Source organism: Lutra lutra, chromosome 17, assembly GCF_902655055.1.
Source record: "Lutra lutra chromosome 17, mLutLut1.2, whole genome shotgun sequence".
Taxonomy (NCBI): Eukaryota; Metazoa; Chordata; class Mammalia; order Carnivora; family Mustelidae; genus Lutra; species Lutra lutra.
In genome coordinates this window covers 26,071,809-26,088,067 of record NC_062294.1, presented here as the reverse complement: position 1 = coordinate 26,088,067, position 16,259 = coordinate 26,071,809, and the positions used below count along the sequence as shown (strand labels likewise).

The 16,259-nt window shown below is 42.5% G+C and overlaps 2 protein-coding genes across 7 annotated transcripts in view; one reads left to right on the top strand and one right to left on the bottom strand.

Annotated features, from left to right (window-relative positions):
- Window positions 1-586: 586 nt before the first annotated feature.
- SETD6 (SET domain containing 6, protein lysine methyltransferase) lies at window positions 587-4,482 on the top strand. The gene is made up of 9 exons (XM_047711355.1): window positions 587-699; window positions 895-990; window positions 1,076-1,220; window positions 1,298-1,439; window positions 1,573-1,767; window positions 1,902-2,022; window positions 3,281-3,461; window positions 3,625-3,767; window positions 3,916-4,482. Exons 1-9 carry the CDS (start codon window positions 673-675, stop codon window positions 4,219-4,221), a joined length of 1,356 nt encoding a protein of 451 aa, XP_047567311.1. The 5' UTR covers window positions 587-672; the 3' UTR covers window positions 4,222-4,482.
- Window positions 4,483-5,789: 1,307 nt separating this feature from the next.
- The window catches only part of CNOT1 (CCR4-NOT transcription complex subunit 1), a 112,085-nt gene continuing 101,615 nt past the window's right edge, over window positions 5,790-16,259 (bottom strand). For all 6 annotated transcript variants that reach the window (XM_047711349.1, XM_047711352.1, XM_047711351.1 and 3 more), the window contains exons 43-49: window positions 15,144-15,245; window positions 11,980-12,153; window positions 10,617-10,766; window positions 9,429-9,609; window positions 7,267-7,399; window positions 6,303-6,437; window positions 5,790-6,142 (exon numbers count right to left, since the gene is read on the bottom strand). In XM_047711349.1, the coding sequence (XP_047567305.1) occupies window positions 6,064-6,142; window positions 6,303-6,437; window positions 7,267-7,399; window positions 9,429-9,609; window positions 10,617-10,766; window positions 11,980-12,153; window positions 15,144-15,245 (954 nt within the window). In that variant the 3' untranslated portion in view covers window positions 5,790-6,063. The remainder of the gene's footprint in view (window positions 6,143-6,302; window positions 6,438-7,266; window positions 7,400-9,428; window positions 9,610-10,616; window positions 10,767-11,979; window positions 12,154-15,143; window positions 15,246-16,259) is intronic.

Sequence of the window (16,259 nt, the reverse complement as noted above, 5' to 3'; positions counted from 1 at the left end):
ACTCATTAACCCAATAAACATAGCGTTCCTGCTACGTGTCAATACAGCACGTAAATAAAAATAAAACCCACCATATGCGTATGATGAAAAACAGAGGGATACGCCAGCGAGTGCGTGCAGAGGTTGTTTAGTCCCGTTCTGAGAACCCTTCCCATGCCCCTCGGAAGCGCGCACGACCTGCCCCACGGCGCCCGGGCACGCAGGCGCGCGCACCCCAGCTCTGCGCAAAGAACATCTTCGATTATCCTGGCTAACGACCAGTCCCGATGAAGAAGGCAGGCCGGCCGCCCACTTGGGTGCGCTCACAGCCGGTCACCCGGGAGGCCCTCGCGCTGGTATCCAGAAACTGAATTTTGTTCTCCGAAATGTCTCAGCTCTTGGAGACAAAGGGGAGAGAGTTGGGCCTGGCTCGGAACCAGGCTCGAGGCGATACAGGTAGACGTCCGACCGCCCGTTTCCTAAACCCAGCTGCGAACTCCCGGGCTTCAGAAGGACGTTCCCCGGAGGAGTGATTTGACCAGGTGCAACTCCCTACTCCTCCGAGTCACGGGCGAACGTCACGTGGCGTCGGGGCATAGGCCCCGCCCCCAAAAAGGCCTTCTGTGGGACGCCGGAAACGCCGGCAACGCCGGCAACGCCGGCGTAGACCTCCTGACGCGCGCGGCCTCGGCAATGGCGACTGAGGCGAAGCGCCGGCGGGTAAGTCGCAGGAGACGGGAGCGGGACGCGCCCCTTTTCGCCGCTCCCCTGCTCCGCTCGCTTGCAGGGGTCCCTGGCTGCCCTCCGCGCCCCCTCCCCCTACCGAGAACCCTCCCTCCTCTCGCGCCTCCGTCTGCTCCCGCGTCCCGCGCGTTCTCCGGGGCGGGCCCTCTCCACGGCGCTAGTTCGTTCCAGGTGGCGGGGCCCGTGGGCAGCAGCGACGCGGATCCGGACCCGGTGGCCGGTTTCCTGAGCTGGTGCCGGCAGGTTGGGCTGGAGCTGAGTCCCAAGGTGAAAGGCAGGGGGTGCGGGCTGGCGTGCGCGGCGGTGGGGGCGGGGGCGCAGGCCTTCTCTGACCCGCGGCTGCCCGGTTCAGGTGGCGGTGAGCCGGCAGGGAACGGTGGCCGGTTACGGCATGGTGACCCGGGAGAGCGTGCAGCCCGGGGAGCTGCTGTTCGCCGTGCCGCGGGCCGCCCTCCTTTCGCAGCACACCTGCTCCATTGGCGGCCTGCTGGAGCGAGGTGGGTGCGCCGGCGGGGACGGGACGAGGAGGCGGGCCGCGCAGCGGCGCGGGTTTTCACCTCAGTGTCTCCCTCAGAGCGAGGCGCGCTGCAGAGCCAGTCGGGCTGGGTGCCGCTGTTGCTGGCGCTGCTGCACGAGCTGCAGGCCCCGGCCTCGCCCTGGAGCCCCTACTTTGCGCTCTGGCCGGAGCTGGGCAGATTGGAGCACCCCATGTTCTGGTGAGCGCCTTAGTAGGGGGTGGGGAGCACCAGCACCGGAGCCTGGCTTGAACCGCCCTGGCCGGGGACCGGGTCCCCAGGCACTAGTCCCGGTGGGGTGTGTGAAGGGAACTCGGGTGGGGTGTCACTGCAGGCCTGAGGAGGAGCGCAGGCGACTGCTGCAGGGCACAGGTGTACCGGAGGCCGTGGAGAAGGACTTGGCCAACATCTGCAGCGAGTACTATTCCATCGTGTTGCCCTTCATGGAAACCCACCCGGATCTTTTCAGCCCCAGGGTTCGCTCCCTGGAACTCTACCGCCAGCTCGTGGCTCTTGTGATGGCCTACAGGTCAGTGAGCAGAACCTTGAAGGACTTTCTTCCTTTAGAACTAACTCTTTGAGGGATAAGAGGGGAAAGAACAGTGAACCACACCCCAGTCTCTCACCCTACACTGGGCTTTAGCAGAGTTCTCTCTGTGGCAGCTTTCAGGAACCACTGGAGGAAGAGGAGGATGAAAAGGAGCCAAACTCCCCTTTGATGGTGCCTGCTGCAGACATACTAAACCACTTAGCCAATCATAATGCCAATCTAGAATACTCTCCAGTGAGTGCATCCCTCTGTTACTGTTCTTATGTGCACTGATGATCAGGCATTTGATTCAAACCAGCGCTTGTCATTTATGCTGGTCTGAGAGTTAGGCTAAGTGGGCTCCGTTCTCCTCGTGGTAAAAACAGAGGTGAAGTTAGTTTTCCTTGTGATGTAGGTTGTTTGCATATTCCGAACAGTTGGAACACAAAACCTCAATACCCGCAAAGAAAGTTGTGGTTATTTTTCTAAGCTACTGCCATCATTTCCTAGGAGTCAGAGGTTGGCTATACTGACTACTTCGTGGGGAGAAGCAAGGAGGGGGAGGGGAAGGGGATGGTCCTACATCAGGTCTAAGATAATACCAGGGTTATATCAATTCCATTTACTAAGTGGAAAGTTGTAAGAAAAGATCAAGTTTATGGAATTAGGGAATGGCTACTTTTTAATCCTGGTCTCCATCTGCCATTTTCACTTGGGGTTTAATTGTTCCTTTTTAAAAACAAGCAGCTTTTTGAGTACTATAGATGACTGAGCAGAGATTCACCTAATAAAGCAATGAGGCTGAACTTGACCTTTTATAAGTCTCACCTCTTTGGTTCTACTGTATAGGCATGTTTCACCTCAGATACTGTGCTTTTTACAAATTGAAGGTTTTGTGGCAACCCTGTGTTGAGCAAGTCTATCGGTGCCTTTTTTTTCCCCCCCCTTTGGGAGCAGCAGGCTTCCTGCTAAACAGGGAACCTGATGCAGGGTTCAATCCCAGGACCCTGGGATCATGACCTGAACCGAAAGCAGAATCTTAACGGCTGAACCACCCAGGTACCCTCTTGCTTCATGACTGTCCTATTTTGGGAAGAATTAAAATGGCAAGAATTGCAATATTTCAAACGTTTCCATTATTACTCTGTTTGTCTTGGTGATCTGATCAGTAATTACAACACCCAGAAAGCTCAGGTGGTGGTTAGCACTATTTAGCAAAAAAGCTGTTTTTTGAAATACATTTTATATGCACTGGGACATGAAAAAGTTCATTTGACTTTTTTTTTTTTTTTAAACAGTATTTGCTTTTTTGTGGTGGTGTGGAACCGATCCTATACAATCTGAGGTATACTTATACAGGACTTTAATAGGAACTAAAAGTAAAACGTGGGTAGGTGTATCGTCAATTCCAGTGCTGAACTGTACCCACTGGGAAGATCTTCCGAAGAGGGAATTAATCTTCATGGGGCTGGCCAGGATAGGGTCTATTCCCAGCTTCTCCCTTCCACCCCAGAATTTTCTTCGGATGGTGGCCACTCAGCCCATTCCTAAAGGCCATGAAATTTTCAACACTTACGGGCAAATGGCTAATTGGCAACTGATTCATATGTATGGTTTTGTTGAACCATATCCTGACAACACGGATGACACAGCTGACATTCAGATGGTGACAGTTCGTGAAGCAGCATTACAGGGTGAGTGTCTGGTTGCTCCAATCTTGGGACACCAGTGGATAGGTCTGTGTGCCCACCCCAGGTGCTCTTAAATAGCAGCTGCCCCATTCTTTGGAAACTGGGTAGTCGATTAAGAAGAAAACTGCTGGATATATGGAGACGCTGACACTGTTACTATCTACAGGAACAAAAGCTGAAGCTGAGAGACTCCTACTGTATGAACGCTGGGATTTCTTATGTAAACTGGAAATGGTTGGGGAAGAGGGAGCCTTTGTGATTGGGCGTGAGGAGATACTCACTGAAGAGGAACTGACCACCACACTCAAGGTAAAAGGGCTGAGAATAGCCAAAAAATATTTAGAGCTTAGACGAGAAAGGAAACATGGGACGAGGGAGCACACACTTAAATGCCGTCAAGACAGGCTTCTCTAAATTTAGAAATACACGATTTAAAGGGCCCAATGATTGCTTCTAGGTACTGTGCATGTCTGCTGAGGAGTTCAGAGAGTTTAAACACCAGGATGGATGGGGAGATAATAAAAGGGAAGAGGACAGCCTGACAATCACAAATATCCCGAAACTCAAAGCATCATGGAGACAGCTTCTTCGGGACAGTGTTTTGTTGACCCTGCAAAACTATGCCACAGACTTAAAATCTGAACAAGATTTATTAGGTAACAAGGAGGTGTACACCAAACTGAGCTGGAGGGAACAGCAGGCCTTGCAGGTTCGCTATGGTCAGAAGATGATCTTACACCGGTTGTTGGAACTGACAAGTTAGCAGGTTTTGTGTTGCCTGAAGAAACATCAAGAACTTTATTCTAAGATAATATTCACTGATGCTTGAAAAAAGTGAAAATTTGGATCTTTTGCTTCACTTTTCCTCTAAGTGCCAAAAGGAAAAGTAGCAAAGGTGATGTGTTAGGGTTAACTCTGAGGTAAGGCGAACTGTTTCCAAGATTGGGCACAGTCTTTAAAATTGGAAACTGCTGATGGTTACTAAGACCAATAAATCGTTTAACTGTTTTGTTCTCAGTCTGAACTAGAGTTAGCAGAAAATGTGATAGTAGTAAGGTCTTGATCTTTAGTAAGTCATGGACTTTAAAGTAGACCTCGGTCTATTTTGAGCAAGCTTCTTCCCTCCAAGACGGTTTCCTGTTTGAGGGTTTGATGAGCTATATGGCGCTGGCACTCAGCAACTGTTTTACTTCCTCAGCAATCTGAAGTTTGCTATAGATGGCACAGCTCACCCTTAAGGGAAGGAACCCTAAGATAAGACACCAATGACATTCAGACCTTACTTGCTAAAATTTCTATTTAATCTTGAACCTTTTTGTCCTCTGTGGCCATAGAACTTGACAATCAAAGGTAAGGTATTTTTTAAGTGGCATAAATTTTAAATATATCAAAATCCCACAAGGAGAAAGGGTATGAAAAATCTTTTGTAATTCTTTCATCACAGAAACCTACTCCAGTGATTTTCTACTGTTGAAACATGCCAGGTTAGTGGGAAAGATCTCATCGTTCAGCAAGAAGTGATGTTTCCTCATAGCCCCAGGCTCTGAGAGGCGGGGCTGTCCACTTTCCTCCTCACCACCAGCACTGGCTGCTGCTACTGAGAAAGGCACAGTGGACTCACACGTATGTCATGACTTTAATGTTTTGACTACAGTATGCATACACATACAAGTAAGGGAGCTAGAGCCCAGGAACTAGAAAGGCTACAAAATACAACACATGGACCAATACATTTACAAAACATTCAAAATCTTTACAAAAGGGGCTGTATTGGTCCTTTTGACTTTTTTGTTCTTCAACATAGCCTGTATGGCTATTCACTGGGAAGGAGGAAGGGCAATTCATACGCTATTAGTCCCCTTTCCACAATTTACAAGTATGAAGAGAGAGCTAGGGGCACTTGTAGGCGTGATGTGGCTTCCCTTTATAAAAAGAGCTGACTGTATCTTGGGGCCTAAAGAGATAAGTTCTCCACTTGAGAAAATGATGCTCTCCCAGCAGTCAGCTTCAGATTTGGGGAAGAAGCAAAACAAAAATCCATGGGATCTCAATTGTGAGCTCTTCCCATGTTCCCTAAACATACCAAATAGTAGCACATACACATTTTTAACAACTTTGTGATTTTCAGGGTCCCCTGTCCACATTAAAAAAATAAGTTACACAATATTTTAAACTGGCTTTTTTTTGCTATTCTTTGGGACACCAGGAATGTCAGAGACATGGAGTTATATCCCCAGACAAGTGCATGGCATCAACAGCCTTCAGTTACAAGCTAGGCAGGTACCAAGTTTACCTACTAGCCTTGGACACATTTTGTACAAACCCAAGAAGTTCCAGACAAAGGTTTTATCTTTCATATATTTACACAGTTCAAAATGATATTCACAGCATCTTCTAAATTTTGGCCAAGAGTCAATAAAAAGCATTTAAACTTTGGAACGTGCCCACATAGGAAGCTGACCCAAACAGTAATTGGGGCAGGTACCCGGAAACCAGAGGGCTGGGAAAGTCAGGAAGAGCTGAAAGGATTCTTCAGCCAGTTTATAAACCTGGTACAGTGGGACCTCCAGGCTGTGACACATTTACAGCAGAGATGCAGTTCCATCTAACTGGCACCTGTCCCTTCCATTACTTGCTGAGCCTGCTTCTGTCCCATGCAGCACTGTGCAACCGACTGGAATAACCTGAAAACAGAGACAGTTACAAGTTTGTGAGAAAAACTTCAGATCTGGCAGTATCTTGGGTCATATGAGCTTTGGCTATCATTAACCTTCTTAATCACCCACCCCAGCTAGAGCCATCATCTGTTTCTCATTCTTAAATAAAAAATGACTTTCAACTCACTTTTCAATTTCTGGGGCACAGTGTACAAACTCGTGGTTCCAGAACTTAAACGCTGGATTTTTAATCAGCTCAATGAAGGTAATAAGAAGACCCCAAGGATGTGGCCTATTTACAATCAACCGTTCCAAGAGAACCCTGAAGGGGAAAAAAGGTTAGTTACTGCACAGAGAAACCTACAAATTTATGACCACTTCTCCTTTACCTTTTTTCCTAACTTTTCTCCTTGATTATGAAACTACATGCAAAAGTTAGTAGCTTTACTAATGACAAGTGGATTAATGTCTATATATATAGTATGGTTAATGCAGGTGGGATTCTGGAATTAGAAAACCTGTGTTTGTATCCTGCTCCTCTTCCCATTAGTGAGCCTAGAAGACTGAGTTAAGGTAAAGATAACAGTATCAGATAATAGTCTGACCCACTTTTTACGATGTGTGTATCTCTTTCACCAGAATCTACCCATTGCCCAATCGCCAATGCTATGCAGACTAAGCAGTCTGCACAGATTCCTAAACTACCATTACATCAAAAAAGAGGGGGAAATAAAAACACCTATAATTTAGTTATTTCTCTTTCAAACTTCTCCTAGACTAGACGATAAAACAAAGCCCAAGTTCTTTAGATGGCTTTTAACAGGCCTGTGTGGATTCAGGACTCTGGACAAAAAAACATCACCACCACTACCACCACCTGAGAGAAACTGCTGACTTTCAATCAAAATGCCAGTACCTTTTGTTAAAAAACTTTTATTTTAGCAATGATTAGAATTTGTAATTCTCTACTTGTCATTTTGTGTCTATCAGACTAATCAACTGCTAGGTCAGGAACCATGTCCATTTTGCTCACAACTGTATCCTATTTAACAAGTGAAAGATACTCAATACTGACTACATGGGGGAAAAAAATCTTCATAACAAAGGGGAAGAGGCACTACTTAGAATTATCTGAAAAACATCTCCCTTACCTTGTAATCTGTTCTTGGATAGCTTCAGTGTTGGCTTCTGCAAAAAGGTACAGCATGGTACAGCTGAAGTAGTGAGTGTGGCTATTTGGGTACCGCAGCTGATTTGCAATGGCATTCAGGAAGAGATACCGACCTAGAAATTCAGAAAACTCATTTTATTGCAGATCTGTCTCACATGAAAAGCCAACATAAAAAGACATCATTCTGAGGGGCTAAGGTTTGGATTTCTGCAGTCAAATGCTCTGCCACTGAACTATAACTCCTAAGGTTTGGATTTCTGATACAGGTTTTCACAGTATCCTTTAGTTGCAACCAGTAGTTCTTGAGTCCCCAGTGTTTCCATTTCTGGGGTGGGAGGTTGTTACTTTGTATCTTCGTTTTTTAAAATATTTAAAAACAGACCCACTGCATATAAGCATTTAAAAAAATTAGGGAAGGGGCGCCTGGGTGGCTCAGTGGGTTGAGCCTCTGCCTTTGGCTCAGGTCATGATCTTGGGTCCTGGGATTGAGTCCCACATCGGGCTCTCTGCTCAGCAGAGAGCCTGCTTCCTCCTCTCTCTCTCTCCTCTCTGCCTACTTGTGATCTCTGTCAAATAAATATTTAAAAAAAAAAATTAGGGAAGAATATCAATTTCACAGATTTCTTTAATGTCACTTAACAGCTGGATTCTTCTGCCCCATGTTCAATGTGTTCCAATATTATGTTTTTTGTAGCCCCTGGAAAACTCCACTGTACACTCATGACAACTTGAATATACACACATATCATTACTGTGAAAGTAGTTTTGGCCTCATAGCTCTTATGTAAAAGGGTCTTAGGAACACCCCTTAGGGCTTCCACTCCACACTTTGAGAACTGCTAGTTTAAACTATATTGGAATAAATACCAATTAACTAGATCTGGTTGTCTGCCTCTGCTTGATTATTATTCATGTTTATAAGGCTATCCAAGTGAGCTTTAACACTAAAGACTATGCCCCCCTCCCCTGCCTTTTTTTGCTGGGGGTGGACATAATGGTGTTCAGTCTTGTTAAATCTTGATTTTACACTGTTTCAGATCCCTTCACAGACAAGCAAGTGTTTATCAAGATTAACTATCCTCTCCAGAACTGATAACAGCCAAGTTAAAAGTAGGCATCCTTTTTAAAGTATATGTATGTTAAGGGTGCCTGAGTGGCTCAGTTGGTTAAGCATCATCCAGCTATTGATCGCCGGGTCACCTGAATTCAAACCCCTGTGGGGCTCGAGCCTACTTTGAAAAAAAAAAAAAAAAAAAAAAAAAAAAAAAAATTTTTTTTTTTAAATAAAGTACTTTTGTGTTAAAATAAGCAAGTCTATGTAGTTGATTAGTACCTACTGGGGTCTCTATTAAGAATGAATATAGAAGACCAAAAGAAATGTGATTCGACCAGGCAAGATGCAACCTTTGGGAAGAATTATATATACGGTCAACTTTCCAAAAAGCAGGTTAGGGGAAATCTATGTTAATTTTTATATACCTAATATTTAACAAGTTGCCTGACAGACACTAATAAATGCTGGGGAGAAAGGGAGGCTAACAAAACAATCTAAGATGAGCTTATTTTTAAAGAGAGGCTAGTAAAAAGAAAATGTTCATTTTCACACTAGAAAAAAAAACAGTGTAATCATACACACTGAAATTCTAAGTAATGTGGTAGGGATTCTGGATATCTCTTTCCATTTCTCCAATTTTTTTGCATTAAGCAGATCGTATACAACTGAAGATAAAAGAGCCAGCAAAGAAAGACAAATACCATATGATTTTACTCTATGTGAAATTTAAGAAACAAGCAAAAGAAAAAAATGAGAGTCAAAGCAAGAATCAGACTTAATTTTAGGGAGCAATCTGGTGGTTACCAACGGGGAGTGGGTGTAGAGATGGATTAAACAGGCGATGAAAATTAAGGACTGCACTTACGATGACCACTGGGTGATGTATGGAACTACTGAATTACTATATTGTACACTTGAAACTGATGTAACACTGTGATTATTAATTAATTGTGGGATTTTAAAAAATACAGCCATAAACATACTGGTAAAATAACTATGTGTCTGTTATGGCTTAAAATATTTTTATGATCAGACTGTGGCAAAAGGTGCAGAGAATTTAACTCCCAGAATTGGCTGGCCTCACTCACCTTCAGTGTCCAAGTCCACAGCTAGGTTCTGAAAGATGTCCATGTGAGCTGAGTGGGTGATCGTGCTCATTGATGGCGTACTACCCTTGTTGTGGATATGTGCAATGGCCTGAGTCCCTACGTAGAGCACCAGTGCATTGATGAGCTGGAGGTTATAACGATTGCCAGGCTCATTGGATACCTAAACAAAACAAAGCTACTTATTTTCACAAAGGATACAGTATTTCTAGCCCTTTTTATGCCTTCATAGAAGAGCTGAACTACTCTCAACATCTGTGATTTAAATTTTAGAAATTTGCATGACTTTGTGAGGTTGCTGAACAAATACATAATTGCTTAAGGATGGCTGGGTCAGTAACAAAAACATGATTTCCCTTTGGAAGCCAAAACTTTAAAAGGTATCAGCAAACAAGTAAAAAGTTTGTAAATCAGACTATGCATTATCTCAACTACATAAAATATCTGGAGGGGCGTCTGGCTGGTTCAGCAGGTGGTGAGAGACTCTTGACAACTGGGCTGTGAGTCTGAGCCCCACATTCATTTTGGAAATTAATGAAATCTTAAGAGAAAAAAAATATTTGGAGGGGAAAAAGTAGTTTTCTGGTATGGAAAGACTGGAAAGATAACACAATTTCAAGTCCTCTTCTGTACACCCAACAACCAGAATCCATTTAGAACAATCTTGGGAGGACTGACAGGGACTGAGTATCAGTAATATTATTCTTAAAGAAAACAAGCCTATTCCCTGGTTGCCTCTTCCAAGGCAATCGCTTTGTGTCCGTGATTAAATGAAATAGTAAAATGCATAATCCAGGTAATCTCATATAATCTCATCCAACCATTAGAAATAACATTTATGTTTTAAAAATTTTAAATTCAGTTGAAAACACTAACTCCCAGGTGTACCTAAGTGGCTTAGTCAACCATCTGTCTTCAGCTTGGATCATGATCCCAAGGTCCTGGGATTGAGTCCTGCATCAGGCTCCCTGCTCAGCTAGGAGTCTGCTTCTCCCTCTTCCCTATGCCCTCCCCCTGCTCGTGCTCCTCCTCACTCTCTCTCAAATAAATAAAATCTTAAAAAAAAAAAAACAAAACAAAAACTCGTTTCCAAATAGGCCATCCACAGGACTATGCCTACAAAATGCTTTCTATGAAAGACAGATAAAATTTTAAGTCAAACCAGTTAACCTGTAGGTTGCTTCGCAAATCAGACAGAAAAGTGACCGGTGATCGAGTTTTAAGATAGGAATCCAAATCCTTTTTGAACTGAGGTGGCATCACTCCAGTAAAATTGGTAAGAATCCGGGGTGCAATGTTAATTTCACTCAACATATCCACCTGCAGCAGACAGATAAAATAATCAAAACCAGAAGTATATGTAGAGTTAACAGTAAATTCTTTGTCTCTGCCTTAAAAAGTGGTAGGATTGTTTTTCCAAAACTGTACATTATAAATGTCCTGATGAGAGCTGCCACTTCTTATTAATCTTTAATTAAAAGAATCTATCTCCAAAATGATACAAATCTCTCGTTCTGTAATAAGTTTTCTTATATATATCTTTCTAAATTAAGGCAGGGCAACTTCCTAAATTAAGGCTGGATAAGGTAACTTTTGCGACGAGGTCTAACATATACCACTAAAAGTTTGTTTCCTGGACTTGGATTTGAAAAAAAGAATACAGAGAAGATTCCTCACCTAACAGTTCTAGTCTTTAAAAAGATGCCCCAGGGGCACCTGGGTGACTCAGTGGGTTAAGCCTCTGCCTTCATCTCAGGTCATCATCTCAGGGTCCTGGGATGAGTCCCACATCAGGCTCTCTGCTCAGCAGGGATCCTGCTTTCCCCCACCCCCCGCCTGCCTCTCTGCCTACTTGTGACCAAATAAAGAAATAAAATCTTTTTTTAAGGCGGGGGTTGATGCCTGGGTGGCTCAGTGGGTTGAGCCTCTGCCTTCGGCTCGGGTTGTGATCCCAGGGTCCTGGAATCGAGCCCTGCATCGGACTCTCTGCTCGCCAGGGAGCCTGCTTCCCTCGCTCTCTCTCTGCCTGCCTCTCTGCCTACTTGTGCTCTCTGTCAAATAAAAAAAAAAAAAAGCCCCAACAGAACAGAACATCATACTTGCTACTTACAAGTAAGTAAATAAATAATGCATGTAAAAGAAAAGAGTACAAAATACATAAAAATTACAGTAGCCACATCAGGGTTACACATATAAAAAACACCTTTGAAATATGAGCATTACAAAGTTCTGGTCTACAATTCTGTGCCACCAGGGCCACCCAGCAAATAACTGGTTCAACACCTCTATTAAGGTTCTATAAAAATGAATTTACTATCAAAATTAATTTAAAATAGTAGCTAGGCAAATACTGTGAACTAACATTCAGCAAGCTTAATAACATGATCTCCCCCCACCGCCCAACAGCATCCTCACCTAACAACTTGTGTGTGTATATGCCTGAGAAGAGAGGGGTTAAACAGGTCTACCACTAGAGAAAGGGCTCAAATTCTAAGATATAACTTACTTCTCCTTGCACTGTTTGGAACTTTACCTTCAGATTAGGAGTGAATGGGTCTGGGAGCCTCATGTTTCTTGGGAAGGCACTCAGGATGAGATTTCTTAGCTGAATACAATTAGGTGGGATCACATCACAGAATCCATAATGGTAATCACAAAGGAACTCAGGGAAATCATGCAAAAGAACCAGAAGCACTCTCAAAGTACCCTATTAAAAAAAAAAAAAAATTGGCTGTTTTCCGCATTAACTTAGGAAATGAGAGTAACATTTATACTACTGTAAGTAAAAAAGACAAAAGTATATACTATGGTAACAAATTACAGGCTTTTTACCAAAATATTTACATCTGGAAATCACCAAAAACCAGCTTTGGGGAGTTTACACCTTAAATGTGCATGCTTTAAGAGGCTGGCAAAAATAAATTAACTAATTAATTAAAAGGCAAAAAATTCTGTCTTCAGAAGCTGGAAAAAACAACTAATGAAAACCAAGAAAGTAAAAGAGGAAAATCAATTACATGTTCTAAAAAGTACCGAAAGAGGGCGAAACAAAGCTGGTATCCTTGAAAAGATTAAAATCCAGGCTTAGATGGCTTTACCTGCAAAATCTTCATTATAAGTAATTAAGGAAAAATGAATACAATTTTCCCAATCTCAATTTTTTCCAATTCTTTTAATGAGATTTGCATCCTCTTGATACCAAAGCTTGATGTGAAAAATCACACAAAAATCTTAAATCTTAGAAACTGAAATCACAGTGATATATCATGATGAAATGGTCCCAAATGCAATGGCAACTTAAGTAATTGATGGAGTTATTAACAAAAAAATTTTTCATCTTAAAAAAGCATTCGATATAACTCAATACCCATTTTAATGAAATTTTAAAACTCAACAAATTATAAATAGAAGGGAATTTCCTTATTCAGATAATGGCATCTGCAAAACAAAACTGTAGATTTATAAAAACATAATGGTGAATTACTGAAAGCTTTCTTTACGATCATTAAGGAGACAAACATGACATTATCACCATCTTCTACTCAACACAGTTGTGGAGTTACTGGCCACTGGCAATAAGGCAGGTAAAAGTAAAGCAAAAATCCACTGCTGTATGTAGATGAAATGACTGTATATATAGAACACACTTCCTGGGACGCCTTGGAGGCTCAGTCAGTTAAGCCTCTGCCTTCGGCTCAGGTCATGACCCACATCCATGTCTGCACTGGGTTCCTTGCTCAGCAGAGAGCCAGCCTGCTGCTCCCCCTGCTTGTGCATGTGAGCAGGCTAATAAATAAATAATCTTTAAAAAAAAAAAAAAAAAAAAGAATACACTTATCCCCACAAAAGACACAGATAAGCTCTCAGAAAAAGTAAATTTAGTTAGGTAGATAGATACGCAGCTACAAGGTAGCTGGGCAATATAAAAAAAATCAGTTTTGTTTCTATATGCTGCCAGCAAACAAGAAAAAATTTAAAAGGTATTTTACAATTTTACAAAAAACATCAAATAACTAAGGATAATTCTAAAGAAAGAGGCTGAAAACCTCTATGCTGGAAAACTACAAAGCATGAGAGAGTAAAATTAAAGACCTAACTAAATTGAAACATACGTGTTCAAGACTGAAAGGCTCGGTATTATGAAGAGGTCTCTATTCTCTCCGAAGTGATCTACAGATCCACCGCAATCTCAATCTAAACCCCAGCCAGCTTTCCAAAGTCGAGCTGACTATGCAGTTCTTTATGTGATGGCAAATGACATTAACTAGCCAAAATAATCTTTAAAAAAGAGCAAAGTGAGGAGGATTTACTCTGCTTACTGCTTTACAGTAAGTCTTACAAATCAAGACAGTTTGGTACTGGCCTAGGAACAGATAAACAGATCAACCAGAGAGACACGCATACACAAATGGTCAATTATTTTGACAAAGTTGCCCAATCAATTCAATGGGGAATAAAAAATGGTACTCAAAAGCCTTACATTACTTACTGTGGGGTGGCAGTACTAGGAAGGATGAGGAAATGAACCTCACCCATACACAATAATGAATATGAGACAGATCATATTATGGTAACACAAAAGCCAGAATAACATAGGTTCTTGGGCAATGAACAGAATACAAGCAGAACAGATTGCAATTTGGGATTGGCAAAGCCAACATGAGATACAAAAGCCAACATTTAACGAAGGCAAAAACCTGGATCATTTTTACTACATTAAATTAAAAGTTTCCATTCCTCAAAAGACACCTATTTTTAAGGGAATAAAAAGGTAACCCACAAGAGTGATTGGAAATATTATGTATTTTTTTTGATTATGTATTAAACAAAGGGCTCATATCCAGAATATATGAAGAATTCCTATTTAAAAATAAGAAAAACATAACCTGGTGAAAAGATGAGCAAAAAACTGTAAAAGGAACATCACCAAATGATACCCAAATGGCCACTGTACTCATTAAAAAAATCAAGGATATGCAAAATTCATTCACAGTGAGATCCTAACTGCACAACTGCCAAAATGGCTAAAACAAAAAACAGACAATACCAGGGATATGCTGGTATAAGAGTTAATGGACACATACACTTTGTAAAACTAGCAGCATCTACTAAAGTCGAACCTATGAATACCCTTTTTGGGGACTGATTATGAAGTACACTTGATTTTTGTGTTTTCCTGAGGATCTGTTATTCTTTAAAAACTTAATAGGAAAATTGGGGTAGTTGGTGACTCAGTCGGTTAAGTGTCTGACTTCAGTTCAGGTCATGATTTCCAGGTCCTGGAATCAAACCCTGGATAGAGTTCCCTCTCCCTTTCCCTTTGCCCCCTCCCCCAACGCCCTCTCTCAAATAAATAAATACAAATCTTTTTTAAAAGCATTAATTAGGGGCGCCTGGGTGGCTCAGTGGGTTAAAGCCTCTGCCTTCGGCTCAGGTCATGATCCCAGGGTCCTGGGATCGAGCCCCACATCGGGCTCTCTGCTCGGCAGGGAGCCTGCTTCCCCCTCTCTCTCTCTGCCTGTCTCGCTGCCTACCTGTGATCTCTATCTGTCAAATAAATAAATAAATTTTTAAAAAAATCTTAAAAAAAAAAAGCATTAATTAATAAAAAAAAAAAATTAGGCCTCATATCCCCAGTTGACAGTGTTCAAAATTTTAGGTTTTAAGTATTTTAATGTGTAACTGCAAATTAATTACCTTATAGAGGATTTGCATAGGTTTGGTGAGTTCCACATTTCTAAGGAAAGGCGCTAAATATTTGAATAAATCAATCAGTAGCTGCGCATACATAGGCCATCCCTGAAAGAAAGAAATGTACATGAGCCGTAATTATACTCAGCTGCTGTTCCATCACCAAAAAGTTGCCCAGGCAGCTACACTGTGACTTATTATCATCTTCATACTAATGTAACTAGAGAATACAGACGTTAAGTACTGCAAAGACTGGCATGAAAAGGGACTAAGTGTAATTATGGCAACAGTGAGAAATAATATTTACAACAAATATTGTTGATTTTGGCTCAGGTTGTGATCTCAGGGTCAGGAGACGGAGCTCCCTGTCCAGCTCCCTCCTCGTGGGGAGTCTGCTTGAGCTTGAGCTTCTTTCCCTCTGCCCCTACCCCGCCATGTATGCATGTGCTCACACTCTCTCTTTAAAGAGAAATAAATCTTTAAAAGGGGGGGGCGTGCCTCCAGAAATTCCAGGATATATAGAGGTCCTTGTTCCTATAAGCAAAATTTAAAGAGGACAAGGAAACTCAGAAAATTTCAGACACCAAACAAAACAATTAAAAAACTGACAGACGTCTGTTTTCTTAACTCCTTCTTTTAATTAAGTCCTAGGTCTCAACCATTTCCTTTCCCACTTCCAACTCCTGTCCAGTAACAACACAAATCTTCTCAGCCAAACACGGCCTGTCATCAACTCCCAACTATGTTCTTTTGGACAAATACAAACTGTTCTTTTGGACAAGTTTATGTTATTGTGTTCCTCCTCCTGGAGTACCAAATAAAACCCACTCCATTTAAGGATTATCTCACTTTCTTTTTTGCCAACCACGTAAGTAGTCACATTTTCTTCTTAAGGGCTAATCAGGGATGCTTTCTATTCATATGCCATTAAATTCCAAGATGGGAGAGAAACCTCTCATGTTAACTGTGTTTATTTGTAATTACACTTTAAAAACTCTTTACTAGGGCGCCTGGGTGGCTCAGTGGGTTAAGCCGCTGCCTTCGGCTCAGGTCATGATCTCGGGGTCCTGGGATCGAGTCCCGCATCGGGCTCTCTGCTCAGCAGGAAGCCTGCTTCCCTCT